The sequence below is a fragment of the Ostrinia furnacalis genome, unplaced genomic scaffold (genome assembly GCF_004193835.3).
Source record: "Ostrinia furnacalis isolate ACB-3 unplaced genomic scaffold, ASM419383v2 OfSCF2340, whole genome shotgun sequence".
Taxonomy (NCBI): Eukaryota; Metazoa; Arthropoda; class Insecta; order Lepidoptera; family Crambidae; genus Ostrinia; species Ostrinia furnacalis.
Window position 1 is genome coordinate 156,200 of NW_021132579.1, and position 15,018 is coordinate 171,217.

Below are 15,018 nucleotides of genomic sequence, written 5' to 3' on the forward strand. Positions count from 1 at the left end.
ATGAATTCTGATACATATTATAGTTAGATGAAACTTTATTGTTACTCCTTTGTCGCACCAAACCTAATGTAAACATTATTATGGTTCGACGAATCGATCAGAAAAATAAATGGATTTCAAGCCGTATAGAAGGAGCAAGTACCCGTATGAGTATATTCGTATAGAATCGATGTTAACTGAGTGTATTGTGTGAGATTTTTTGATGTCAAAGAAAAAAAGTCGTAAGTAACTAGTTTTGCAGTCAACTCGAGAAAAATAGATTTATTAACGTTTCAGAAGCGTTCAAATTAACCAAAGATTTCGCACACTAGACATAGCAACTCCAAACTTATCTAAACGTTAATTCATCAATACTAGTTCTTCTACTGTCAATCTAGTCCTAAAACCCTAAATAAGTTCCGTGCCTAATCTGTGGCAAGTCCACAAAGTATTTGACCGACTCAGGAAGGTGTGAGGAATATTGTCGCACCTACAAAGTTTTCTCATCTAGATATGCCTAGGCTTTCAGAAGTTCTAGACGATGTCGACGGTGTAAAGAATGAAGGACAAAGCTAGTATGTAGATAGAAGTTTCTACGAAACTATTGGTTGATCCATTTAACGCAAACTGCAATAAGGTGTTTTAATCGTACTTGTCATGTTAGTTTCTACGTTACAAAAAAAAGTGTATTTTGAATTTAAAAGGGACGAAAAACCTGCCGACCAATTTTACTATAACGTCTGTCGGATATCAACTAATGAGACCGCATCATGGCTTTTTATTGCCATAATGCCTTGTGAGCGTTTAGAGTCATAACTAAAATCATGAGACACACGCTGAAACTTCCAACGGTCGTCGTACGGAACCCAAAATCAATATGTTGACGTTTTGTCTTGAAACGATATACGAGGAACGGCACAAGGAAAATATTTTAACTTCCGATATTCGCACCTCAAGACATAACCTCCAGCGGAGCCTGAAAGCTGAAAGCTATGCGCACTCATGTAGCGGTTACCGTGGTAATGGAAAACGGCTGTCGAGCCCCCGGGGGCTGGAAGGAAGCGCTTTAGCCGGTGGATAGAGAAAACACTTCCGCGAGATCTATTCCAAAATGTTATAGTTTATTTTTTCAACATCGCAGATTATGCTGACGTCGCTTTTCCGATCAGTGCATTACGGCTAACACGATATGCTTCTTAAGAATATGTTTTAAAATATTTTTCGCAATTTATTATCCCAACTATCCCAACTAATCCCAACTAATATTATAAATGCGAAAGTAACTCTGTCTGTCTGTCTGTCTGTCTGTCTGTTACGCTTTCCCGCTTAAACCTCGCAACCGATTTTGATGAAATTTGGCATAGAGATAGTTTGAGTCCCGGGAAAGAACATAGGATAGTTTTTATCCCGGTTTTTGAAACAGGGACGCGCGCGATATAGTTTTTCTGTGACAGACAAAATTCCACGCGGGCGAAGCCGCGGGCGGAAAGCTAGTGTAACAATAAGGCCGGGTTCCCACTATGCCGGACCGGCATTTCTGCCGGAAACCGGACAAGGGTGTTCACATTACACCGGATCACCGGATCCGAAATAACATTTCAATTACAATTAGTAAAAAATTACAGTTGAATAATTCCTTGATAAAAGCAGCATATCATTCAGACAGATTGGCAGCGTCGTTTTGATGTTTCAGTTTATTTTAACTAATTTATATTGCCCGGATCTATAGCAAATGGTAACGTGATATTTCGTTTCGCAGAACAACCGTGATTGACAGACCGTGATATTTCACGTGAATATTGGATTAACCACAGTGCGAAAACGTTGCCATTATTGAAATTAAATATTCTCATTTCTGTGGAAGTGAGAAAATTAATGATATTGGAAATAAGAGAAGGTTAATGACCCAGTCAATAAAATAACCTTCATACATAGCATTTGAAGTATTTAACAACTTTTTTCGGTGTTGATAATATCACAGTTTAAAACGGCACTCGTACATGTCTGGGTTTTAAGCTCGAGCACCCCGCCGGTAGCAATCTAAATAAAAATCTCACCTAATTTAAGCTGAGGCAATTTATCTTTTTTTTTTTTTTTATCCACAACGAGGAAGCTCATGGCCTGTATCTCACCTGATGGTAAGTGACGATCAGGCCGAAGGTGGAAGCGAGCTTCACCCGGAATCCTCAACCACGAACGCCATCAGATAATATTCAAATAAGTTCACCACCCTTTACTGCCAATCATGGCTCGTAGCGGTGGCCACGATTCGTGAATATCTGGGATAGGGCGATCATCCATCTTCGGGCCGACGTCATGGAACGGTGAGGAGCCACAGTGTGAGGTGGAAGCAGCTATGTCAGTGTCTGAACACAAAACAGATAGGAGCAGAAGACAATCTACATACAGATGTTATGTTGCGTGCTGGTGATAAAAAAGTTATCTAGTTAACTTGGACGTGTGTGGGGCATATTTTTTTCAACAGGTGCCAAAAAACTATTAAAATATCTATAGATAGCCAGGGGTAGGTTAACGAAGAGAAAGTGGGCAAATCAAACCTATCTTTTAACAGCTAATTTTGATTGAACCTTCAAGCATTATGCTTGAAAATAATGGTATAAATGCAGGCTTGTGGTAAATAATGTTTTTATTTTCTTCCGATAACTTTAATTTTGTTTTATCCAAAATGTTTTTAAAACACCCAACTCCAAGTTAAGCCAAAATTATAAACGGCATGGCCAGAACATTTTGATAGCGGTCTAATCTTCCGCAGCCTGTGGTCGCCGACGTCACAGCTCACAGACACGTCACGGCGACAATTTATTATTGTTACCGATGACACGGCCATTCAGCGGTGTTTCTTTTGGGCGGGGTAATTAAGGTAAGGCATAGAACAAATAGGACGAAAGTGGCTCGACGGCGGATGACGCGCGGAAACGACGGCCATTTGTCCGTCTGATTGCTGTGGCGGTGCCCGGCGGACTCGTCATAGTGTTTTTCGAAGGATCAACAACACATGTAGGTAATATTATGCGCGGCAGAATGCCAGATACTGCCAATAGATAGTGCTGAAGTTATTTTATTCATTTAATACATTACGTAACTTTAGAAAATCTCTAGCTCCTTTTCCAGACTATCGATCTCAATGTAAAACACAATCAGAATTACAATATTCCAAGCTTTAATCAGTTTTAGATGATATTGACATTGTTTTACTGAATTTAAAATATTAAATATAATAAGCAGGATTTACCAAAGCCTGAAACTACCTGATGTTTAACTGTTTTGAAAGTGACTATTTACCGAGTGCCTGGACTCGATTCCTAGGTAAACGCATAAAAATCAAATGTAAAAGGCCATAAAACTTGTGCAAATAGAAACAAATAAAGCCGTGGCGTGGCGTAGAGCGATAAATCAGGGGACCGGCAGGTGATATCCGCAAACCTCGGACGCGTCCTGTTGTACACTTTTATCTGCGTACTGCATAATCTAAAGCAGTTTTTTAAAACATAATATACGCAGTTTCACGTGTTTATCATTTTTAGCTGAAAAATATTACTTGAGAGCATTGGTTCCCAAAGTGGGGGGCGCGCCCCCCAGGGCAGGCGCAAAGACTTTTAAAGGGGGCGCGGGCCATCTATGTACTTAAGTATAAAAAACCAGAATGCATTCCAGACTGCTAGATACGACCAGTAAACAATCTTGTCTGGAGGAGGGGGTGCTGAATTTTTTGTATGCGCGTCTCAAATAAGTTAGGGAACCCCTGACTTTTTAACTGTTTAATTATTAATCAACGTCCGCAGCAAAGATGCTTTTGTATCCGCGTTTTTCATTACACATTTCATTCAATGATTGATGATTGTCTTTAAAATTGTTTAAGTTTAGCACAAGTACGAGTATTATTACTGCGGTGTTAAATTATTAGTGGCAGTTTAGTTCTTGTTTTTACAAACCCCGCATTCATTTTAAAAACTTTGCCGTTTCAAAACTTGCAAAAGAATGGTAGCAAAGAAAGCTACGATACATAAAATTTAACTATTACCGTAGTGCACTATGGCGAAACTAGAATGTCTTCAAAAGTAATGTAAGTATGCAATACAACATTCATCACGGTTGCCGTACCGTACGAGCACTATTTTAAACTTCCACCTCAACTATTACAAAGTTTTTGCGACACGAAATTTACGTTGTACAGTTAGCGCTAAAATATCTTAGTACAATACCATTTTCTGAGATGGCACTTACCGAGGCAAACGCTCTCATCTGAAAATGTTTTACAACATGTAATATGCCACAGGACTTTCAAATTTTGGAATATTCTTTCTTCGTTAAAATATCTCAGCTTTTCTCTTTTGCTACTTTAAGAAACCGTCTTAAATTGCGACGATGACGGATTGCTCCTTTAGTTTTCTGAACATTTTCTATTTAATGTTTACAAAAAACCCGCTCGGGGAATTTAGCTTGTTAAACAACCGCAGCTGAAATATTCATGTTTATTCCAACACATGATCGTAACTTCAGTTAACAGAGTATTGTGGTCGGCTGTACACCGCAGTACAAATTCGGCAAGGTGCACCCACTCGTTGCAATTTATCGGAAAAAGTTCGCAACTCCGGCGCTCGTCGGTTCATGTGTCGTGCTAGGGCTGTGGTGGAGGCGACGAGCGAATGTTGTAATAAAATATGTATTCAGGTAACAGGTCAAGATAATGTTAATAATAAATTAGCTTATATGTATGTATATTTACTCATACCTAATGCGAAAGTAACTGTTCTATTTGGCTGTTAAGCTTTCACGCTTACCGCTAACCACTGAAGTGATTTTGATAAAATTTGGTAAAGAAATAGTTTCTAGTCCCGGGAAAGGACGTAGGATAGTTTTAATCAGGTTTTTGAGCGCGCGCGATGAAATTTTTCTGCGACAGACAAAATTTCACAACAAGCCGCGGGCTTAAGCTAGTAACTTATAATACTAGGGTATTGTGTTTTGCGCAATAGCTAGAGTCACTAGAGTTCTTCAAAGTTTGGATTTCTCACTTTTATTTTCAAAGCATATTTTATCTGCAACCAGGATCAGGACCATGAGCGGAATGCAACTTCCAGAGACAACTTGTACCACACAGTACAATTTCGAATTCAGAAGGACAATAGATCTGCACTCATACTTCACAGTTGCAGTTCATAATAAATTGCATGGGCGCTTTCGTGACCGAGTTTATCCGACATGAGAGTTGCCGGCCGTGCATGGCGAACTGTGCCTCTACCATGAGTTGCCATCGAAAACTTGTATTCGTATACTACAATCGATAGAGTTTAAACGTGGATCGATGAAGTTTGCATTAAAATCATACCATGAGTTCAATTACCGTATACTTTACTCGCCAGCGATAATTCGATGGTTTTGTGATGTCATGTTGGTGAACATGTTAACGTATCCAACTTCACCACAGATATGGATTAGAGTAGATACAGCAAGTTGATCGTCAAAGCGTGCCATTCCGATATGTCCAAATGGACATACATGGTCGAGTGATGTTCATGTAATCCGATTACAACAATCGGTTACGATGATTTTACGAGAACAGTAGTACGAACACAGTAGAAAGAAGATATTATTTACGGATTGAGAATTGTAATTAACAGCACAAGTAGAAAATAATTAATTAGAATAAAGTAGCAGTAGAAGAAGTATAAAGTAGTATTGTTTTTAATACATATCCTGCGATGTACTATTAAGAGTTAAAACCATGGTCCCTGTATGTGGTGCACTCATACCGATCCCAAGGAACCGTACTTACTCATAACAATAAGACACACACTGATGCATGTATTCATGCACTTGACAAATTTATGTCTTGAAACGCTGGTAGGGTAAAAAAAATAACGAGATTTGACGATTTGTAAGAATTAATTTATTTTAAAAAGGTAAATAAAGATGTTTTTGGTTTTGTATTTAACAAATTATCAGTTTTATCGGAATTAATTAATTTTCGAATCGAGTCACACGATATCATTCGATGACTTTGCGAATGCAGTACGATGATACGATTACTTTTACGTTGCGGCAATCACTAAAATTCGCTAAAATGACACTAATGACGTTTAAAAAGTGGCACGCTCGGCTTCATACAATTTTTGACACATGCTGCATCTATCCATATCTGTGAACTTCACACTCTATGAATGGATGAATGAAAGAACGAATGCCGCTCCTTTCTAACTATACAGAAAAGATAGAGTAGGAAATAACAAAAATGTCAAAAATAACAGGCCCAGTCATCCCGGGTCCAGCCGTCCCAGGCCCAGTCGTCCCAGGCCCAGGCGTCCCAGGCCCAGTCATCCCAGGCCCAGGCGTCCCAGGCCCAGTCATCCCAGACCCAACCGTCCCAGGTTCAGCCGTCCCAGGCCCAGTCGTCCCGGGCCCAGCCGTCCCAGGCCCAGTCGTCCCGGGCCCAGCCGTCCCAGGCCCAGTCGTCCCGGGCCCAGCCGTCCCAGGCCCAGTCGTCCCAGGCCCAGTCGTCCCGGACCCAGTCGTCCCAGCCACCGCAGCCCCACCCCACCCCGGCGCCCCAGCAGCGCCATGCCCACAACAGTAAGAAGACAACAACAACTACGCACAACCAGACATTTCGATAGTGGATTACTTATAACATTCCAAAACATCCAAAGTATAGGAAATAAATTACATTTGATTGAGCACTTATTGACAGATTCTAATATTGATATTATGTTACTATCAGAAATATGGAAAAACAGAAATTATTGTAACTCTATTAATTTACCAGGCTACAAACTGGGATCATTGTACTGCAGAGAAAATTATGAGGGAGGAGGTGTCTGTTTAATGATAAAAGATAGCATAGATTTCATTGAGAGAACTGATATAGTTAACTATTCTGTAGAATTTATTATAGAATTTTGTGCAATAGAAATACCTAAACTAAATACTATTGTAATAGGACTTTACAGAGCAGACCGCCATACTGATACTTTCTACGAACAAATCAATAAACTGCTAAAAAAACTAAACACGAAAGACAAAAACAAATACATAGTGATAGGGGGAGATTTTAATATAAATATGCATGTAAACAATAAACAATCCCAAGAGCTTATAAATACAATGAACTCATTTAATTTAAAACAACTTATCCGCGAACCAACGAGGGTAACTAAAACAACTTCATCCTGTATTGACTTAGTATTCACAAATTACACTAGCCTAGTAAAAAAATCTTACGTTGAGGACTATAGCCTATCTGACCACAAAGCTGTTCATGTTAAACTAAATTCTGATTGGCATTACGAAAACAATAATACTATTTACAAACAAAAAAGAATATTTACAAAAAACAACATAAATATGTTTAAAGATTCGCTAAAAGAGCAGAATTGGGATAATATTATAGATCAAAATAAAAGTGTAGACTATAACTATAATTCATTCATAACAGTAATAAAGAATAATCTAAATAAACATATTCCGATGAATAATATAAAAATTAAGAATACTACAAAAAAAACATGGTTAACAACAGGAATAAAAAAATCATGCATTTATAAAAGAGCGTTAGGTAAACTTGCAAAGGAAACAAATAGTGAAATCATTAATCATTATTACAAATCATATACGAAAACATTAAAACGTTGTGTCAAAACTTCAAAGAAGTTAATGTATATTAAACAAATGAAAAACTCCGATAACAAAATAAAAACTATGTGGAATATAATAAATAGCAAAACGGGAAAAAATAAACAGAAAAAATATAAAAACATGCAACTAGTAATCAATAATAAAATCATAGACTGTCCAAAAGAGATAACAGAAACCTTCAACAACTACTTTGTTACTGTCGGCCAAAACAATAACAAAAATATCAATATAGGACAACCTGTAATTGACCCCCCAGTAAATTCACTATACCTAAAACCCGTTACAAACGAAGAAATAATGAAAATTATAAACAATTTAAAAACCAAATATAGCTATGGTGTAGATGGTATTCCACCAAAACTACTAAAGCATTGTGCAGAAGAACTATCTCAACCTCTCACCTCTATAATTAATCAGAGTTTCCGCGATGGTGAATTTCCAAACCTACTAAAGATGTCGCTAGTTAAACCAGTTCATAAAAAAGGCGATAAGAGCAATCCCAAACATTATAGACCAATAGCAATCTTACCATCATTTTCTAAAGTAATTGAAAAAGCCATGTGCAATAGGTTATACACGTTTTTAGAAAAATTTAATATCTTAGATGATTGTCAGAATGGGTTCCGGAAATCTAGGTCAACCACCTTGGCAGTGTATAAATACATCCAAGCCGCTCTTCAACACATAAATGATAAAAAATATGCCTTAAGCATATTAATAGATATGACAAAGGCATATGATAAAGTGTCACATAGCATCCTTTTGTCCAAATTATATGGCTCAGGTATACGAGGTACTGCATACAACTGGTTCAAATCATACCTAACAAACAGAAAACAAATAGTCCAAATAGAATATCACAACACTTCAACGAACAAAATAGAAATAATCACATCAGAAGAAAGAGACATGACCTGTTCCATCCCCCAGGGAAGTGTACTAGGTTGTGTACTCTTTTTAATTTATATTAACGATCTTCCGAAAATCTTAAATAGAGAAATATCATTTCCCATACTTTTTGCAGACGACGTGTCTATTTTAATCAAGTGCGAAAAAAACTCAAATCCTAACACCCTTATCAATGATACATTATCAAATATTACACATTGGCTTAAACTACACAACCTAGAAATAAATCTTAATAAAACAAAAATAATGCAATTCCGACCATATACAATAGCTCCCCTAAACATAAATATAATACTGGACAAAACACAATTAGAAACAGTAGATACTTTTAAATTGCTAGGACTACACATAGATACAAACATCAATTGGAAAACACATATCGATCAAATAAAAACTAAATTATCAAAGTTCACATACGCCCTTTTCGAAATCAAACACAGCACCAACACAGAAACAGCATTAACGACATACTACGCGTACGCATATTCCTGGCTGAAATATGGCATAATGCTATGGGGCAACAGCGTAAATGCCAATGACTTGTTTCTACTACAGAAAAAATGTGTAAGAATTATAGCCCAAATAGATAATACACAAAGCTGTAAACCATATTTCAAAAAATACAAATTAATGACTCTAACATCAATATACATACACGATTTATGTTCATTTGTTTATAAAAACATAAACTCATTCCAAAAAATGCAAGACACCCATAACGTAAACACTCGTCATAAAGAAAAACTATGCCTACCATACTCGAGAATTAAAATGCTGAATAGCAGCCCATACTATATGGCCATCAAGCTATACAATAAATTACCACTGGAAATAAAAAACGAACAAAAGTACACAATTTTTAACAACAAGCTAAAACAATTCTTAATAAATAACTGCTACTACAAACTAGACGAATATTTAAATAACAAACCCTATAAAACAACATATAAATAATACAACAAACTAACTTTTTAAACTTTTTAATTTTTTATTAAAATATCTCATTATGGCGCTCTGAGTCTTTAGCAAATATATTATATATAACATAGATAACATAATATATTATATTCAATAGAATATTTGATTTAATAGTAATGTTACTCATACTTACTTATTTATAAAAATAAATAATGTAGCCCTCCCATCAAACCTTTGCAATGCCTTAACTAGGTAACTAAGTAATAAGCACACATGTATTAGTGATAAGACCTTTAATGTACACTTAGTAGGCAAATAAACAATTTGAATTTGAATTTGAATTTGAATTTGCCTACGTGCTCGCAGACCGGGCTTTAGGTACTTTCATTGTATAAAATCTTAACTATTCTAATGTAACAGACAAGCCAGGTGAAATTTTTGAGAAATCCGAGGACTAACGTACAAACGTTAAGGGCCCCTAAAGTGCATGGTAATTGTAAAACATGGATTACATTACATAGATCAGGAAAATTAATAGTGCAAATACTAATTAAGAATCTCAATATCTACATCGTTCTAGTTTTCATCATGGTGTACAATGTGTATGAGAAACGTAGAATCTGGAACAAAACAATATTATTAGCAACTAGCGGCCGCCCGCGACTTCGTACGCGTGGATCCCGTTTTACCCCCTTCATCTATCTTACGCGGTTTAGATTTTTTCATGCAAATGTTTTTTCCCGCTAATTCCCGTTTCCGTGGGAATTTTGCTATATCCTGTTGTAACTAAGGTTTAAGTTTTCTAAGATACCTGCATGCCAAATTTCAAGCGTCTAACTTAAGCGGTTTAGATTTTTCATACAAAAGGATTTTCCCGCTAATTCCCGTTCCCGTGGTAATTTCGGGAATTCCTTGTAGTAACTAAGCTTTAAGTTTTCTAAGGTACCTGCATGCCAAATTTCAAGCGTCTAACTTAAGCGGTCAAGATTTCTCATACCAAAGAATTTTGTCGCTAATTCCTGTTCCCGTGGGAATTCTTAAGTATTCTTATATATGGGTATGACCTACCCAGGAGTATGAAGAATAATTTTACCAAGTTTCGTTAAAATCTGTCGAGTAGTTTTTGTTTCTATAAGGAACATACAGACAGACAGACAAAAATTTTACTGATTGCATTTTTGGCATCAGTATCGATCACTAATCCTGATAGTTATTTTGAAAATATAATTCATGTACCGAATTGACCTCTCTACAGATTTATTACAAGTATACATTAATTATTAATGAAGTTAGAACATGACCACTTAGCAGATATTTCTTTAATATAAAATCAGTAATTATTCCAGTGTAACAGGCAAGACAGGCGAAATTTTGGAGGAATAGGTAGGTACTTACGTCTTTTATCGCAACAGTAAACAGCAATGACAGTCGATATAGTAAAAAAAAAGATTTTTACGAAGCATGGTGCTGATATCGGTGACACTGATTACCCTCTCTTCAAATGTATTATCATCACCATCAGCTCATTTAGTTTTGCTACAAAAGCACAACCTTTTTTTGACAGAGGTAAATAGAAAAGGTTTACAATCCGTCTGTCTAGGTTGAGGTGGTAATAAAGTCGTCAAAATTTTAAAAAAATCAAACTACTTATCATACCGATGCGAATGTAGTAAGCGAGATGGGTACAATGGTCACACGAGGCTCGATCGGACGCGCCCAGCGAGTCATTGCTATCAGAATCTTGCGCCGGAACCGCGGCGACACCGCTAGCCAATCACTGAAGTACATTGACGTGCACACCTGATCGCTCTAAAATCAGATTTGGAAATAACCAGCATTAGAAAAAAATACTTTATTATTTATTATAGCTTCTGGAAGCATAAGATCCAAACATCTGGATTAAGCTTTAAAAGACATAAAAATAACGGAAAATAATAAAAAACCGAGTTAAATAATGTTACATTAGATCATAAAACAGCAGTAGCAGTAAACGTCCTCTACTTGGTTGAACATCATGATATCATATTGTACGTGTCACACGTTGGAAAATGAAAGTTACGAAAGCTAAAGCTATTCAACTGTCAAGAGCAATTCTTAGGAATGATAAATTACTATGTAACTTCAAGTGGATACCTCGTTTTTGACTAAGTCTCCGCAGTAACAGTACATATAATTTTGCATTTGATAAAGACAGAATGTTGCAAACATAAAGAAGACATCTAACGAGAAGAAGTCTTTCTGAAACCAAAACAAAGGTAGTTTTAAAAATTAAACAGAAGCCTTTTGATGAAGGTATCATGAATGTGATCGCATATTTATTATATTCAGAGGATTAGCATAAACAATCAGTGAAATACTCGAACTTACACTGCTCATTCTGTAAACACACAAGCTGATACAGGTTGTCACGGTGGCGAAATGGAATGCTATACCCCAGTTGAAAGCATCACTTACGCTACCAATCAACCTGTAACGAGTCGGACAACAGATTTTTTAAATAATGTTGAGCGTAGTTTAGTGCATGCAGACGATAACAAATATTTGATCAATATATTTTTATTGTAAATTACCGATCAACATTCTGATAGCGCCGAACATAGTAAACAAATTTCTCGTCTAAGCTTTTGTCTAGAACATCTTTATATTGGAAACGGCCCTGAGCTCCGCCGTTGTCAAACAAATGCTCCAAGTGATATCTTATAATTCTCAGCTGAGCTGCAGCGCGGCCGTAGTAGCTCCCTACACTGCAGTCTATACTGAAGTGCCCGAATCCAACCCAGAGGATGGATCCCACAGTTTCCATAAATGTAGCGAATATGTATCTATTAATATTAATGATTTGGTTAAAAACAGACAAAAACAAGAAGTACTATTTAGTACGATATAAGAAACTTACTGCGGCCACGGATTAGTAGCAAACGGAAAATACGATGGGGGTATAGCAGTGTCATCCACAACTCTATTGAAAATAATTGAAGCCACCCACAAAATCATACATACCAACAGTCCTACGTAAGTGATTCTTATAAACAAACCAATGTGATATTCATTTTTCTTAATAACATCTTTATCTTCTTTACATGTTGCAGCAAACATGGGATCTAGAAACGGAAATTATATTAATGATTATAAAATATTACAAGGAGCTACCTACTTATATTCGCATTTACAAGCATTTATAAATGGAATAACACCTCTCACCTTTAATTAAATCATGTATTTCATCTATGTTCTCAGTGTGCGTGTAAATCGTTATTACTTTTATAACCATATTTAACATTGTTAGAGAGAATACGGCCACTTGCCATTCAATTGCGTCCCCACGTATAACATTCTGCAAAGTTTACTCTGATATTTTAAAAAGTTTGACTAAGCAATCTGTTAGAGTTGTCATCAATCAACTTACTATAAGACGAGTAAATTCTTCAGATTAATATTAGGCATTTGATCTGATTAATTTTTTTTCTTCAAAATTTATGCTTTTTGGAATTATTTATTATTTTATATAATTATAATTTTAGCATTAGAGTGGTTTCAAAAAAATATACTTTAGACTAGATCAGTGTTAATAAAGACTTCCGCAAGGAATAATTTTGTGTCCCATTTGATTGCAGTTAATGAGTTATATTAAAATTTATCATACCTCATAATTTCTTACCATACAAAAGAAAATTAAATGTTGGAGAGTGTATATCGATATGTACAATATCATTATAACTCTGTACACATCGTGGCATATACCCAGAAAGCGATTTTTAGTATGTAACTTGTAGATTCCACTCCACACCATCACTTTGAGCCTCAATTCGTCCATTTGTCCAGTCCTAGTAATGATAGAGACAACCATTTTGTTAGAATCCGGAAACAGAATGAATAGTTTTTTTTTTATATTATGATTACCTCATAATTTGCTTAGAATTTTGGAGTCAATTATCTAATGAAAATTATCGTGTTCGTAAATTAATGACATAGTTAGGGCACTATTTAAGTTGTGAGCCTTAATGCCTTGATCACACGTACCTAGCAAACGGGCGAGAGTGAGACAGTAAAATGTTTACTCGGTCGAGACAGTTGGGTCAGCGAGTCACATACTCGAGCGCTCGGCGCGACTTGTGTCACCCCCTGATGCTTGGCACCCGGGGCGGACCGCCCCCACCGCCCCCCCCTTACGCCGCTACTGCTCGCCCGTTTGCTTGGTACGTGTGATCAAAGCATACTGGCATAACTCAGTCGAGACAGCAGTTAGGTGAACGAGTCACATACTCGAGCGCTCGGCCGATCACTCGGCGCTGTGTTCATACGCACCGAGTACTTGGCCGAGAGCACTGTCTCGCCCGATTACTCGGTACGTGTGATCAGGGCTTTATTGACAACATACGTGTTGTTAGTGTTAGACGTAGATAGGTTATAATGAAAAGTTTGACATTTTTGACTAATAACTACTATAACTTCATTCAAAATTATTATTTATTGAATTGAAAATTATGTTGTCCACAAAAACATGGGAACTTCACATTTCGCATTTTTTCATTCGTGACGACAATGTAAGCTTTTACGTACACGTCTCTTCAAACAACTGACAATCGAAACATTCAAAATATGAAATAAACTGGTTATTATAGTCATTACCAAATTCTTACTTGGAATCTAAACACTTCTTTTGCTATCCTTAATGTACGGACCAAAAGTACCTACATAGATTGTGAAAGAGAATACCAATACACACAATGAATACCATTTTAATAATAAATTACTGTTTTCATAGTTGGGCTCAACATTTAAATAAATAGTGCCCAACGCTAACGTCACGCCACCTTCTATTCTGCGTTACATTATCACGAACAAAACCAAAAACGTAAGTCACATGTAAGACACACCGCAGACTAGAGACTTTCAGTCTCAGTTTCATTCGGCCGATAGTTTGGTCGGCTTATAATTTGTATGAGGAATCGCCTGATACCAAATCGGTGTAATGTGCGCATTTCCATATACCTAGTTAATATTCATACCACTATGCTAATTATCAGCCCGACCAAACATCAGCCCACAAAAGTCTGTTTGCGGGGTTTCTAAGTTAATTAAGTGTTCATTGTATTTGTAGGCAAACATTAACTATTTGATATCATACCTATCTGCCTTTACTTGAAGCAAGCGTTATTGTATCTGGAAACGCCAAACAAAATTGATAATGTTGGAAAAGTTACCCAAGGACCATACGTAGACTGCAACCGCTAATATGTCGACGTTATTACATACACACACAAAAAGAAACCAGTAATATCACTTCAGTCTTGATGCCAGCATGTATGGTTGCCCAATATTTGTTTATAGGTACTACTCGTAACTAAAGGATTACATATGTAGGTGAACCATTAATTATAGTAGCCGTCATAATAATATCCCTTTATAAGCGGAATCAGGATTATAGTATAGTAGTGTTAGTAGTTTGTTTTCCAAACCAACTCTCACATTGTTTTATGCATATTTATTATATTTATTTACGTAAATTAAAATCTGCTTAGCGAAATTGGCCCGGCGATATATTTTTGAAGCCGTGCG

General features: G+C 36.6%; 1 protein-coding gene across 1 annotated transcript; it reads right to left on the reverse strand.

Moving 5' to 3' along the window:
- Positions 1 to 9,732: 9,732 nt before the first annotated feature.
- LOC114355096 (uncharacterized) lies at positions 9,733 to 14,654 on the reverse strand. The gene is made up of 9 exons (XM_028307758.1): positions 14,588 to 14,654; positions 13,118 to 13,283; positions 12,661 to 12,793; positions 12,356 to 12,560; positions 12,030 to 12,281; positions 11,827 to 11,926; positions 11,593 to 11,697; positions 11,116 to 11,268; positions 9,733 to 10,079 (listed from the first exon to the last, which is right to left on the reverse strand). The coding sequence occupies exons 2-9, from the start codon at positions 13,271 to 13,273 to the stop codon at positions 10,026 to 10,028; spliced, it is 1,158 nt and encodes a 385-aa protein (XP_028163559.1). The 5' UTR covers positions 13,274 to 13,283; positions 14,588 to 14,654; the 3' UTR covers positions 9,733 to 10,025.
- Positions 14,655 to 15,018: the final 364 nt, after the last annotated feature.

Bases quoted from the DNA above. Each gene is read 5' to 3' on its own strand.
- LOC114355096 (XM_028307758.1), bottom strand. From the start codon at position 13,273: ATGGACGAATTGAGGCTCAAAGTGATGGTGTGGAGTGGAATCTACAAG. The intron at 12,282-12,355 runs GTAAGTTTCTTA...TAATATTAATAG, and splicing joins GCTACTAATCCGTGGCCGCA to ATACATATTCGCTACATTTA. The intron at 11,698-11,826 runs GTAAGTTCGAGT...TTTTGGTTTCAG, and splicing joins GTGTTTACAGAATGAGCAGT to AAAGACTTCTTCTCGTTAGA.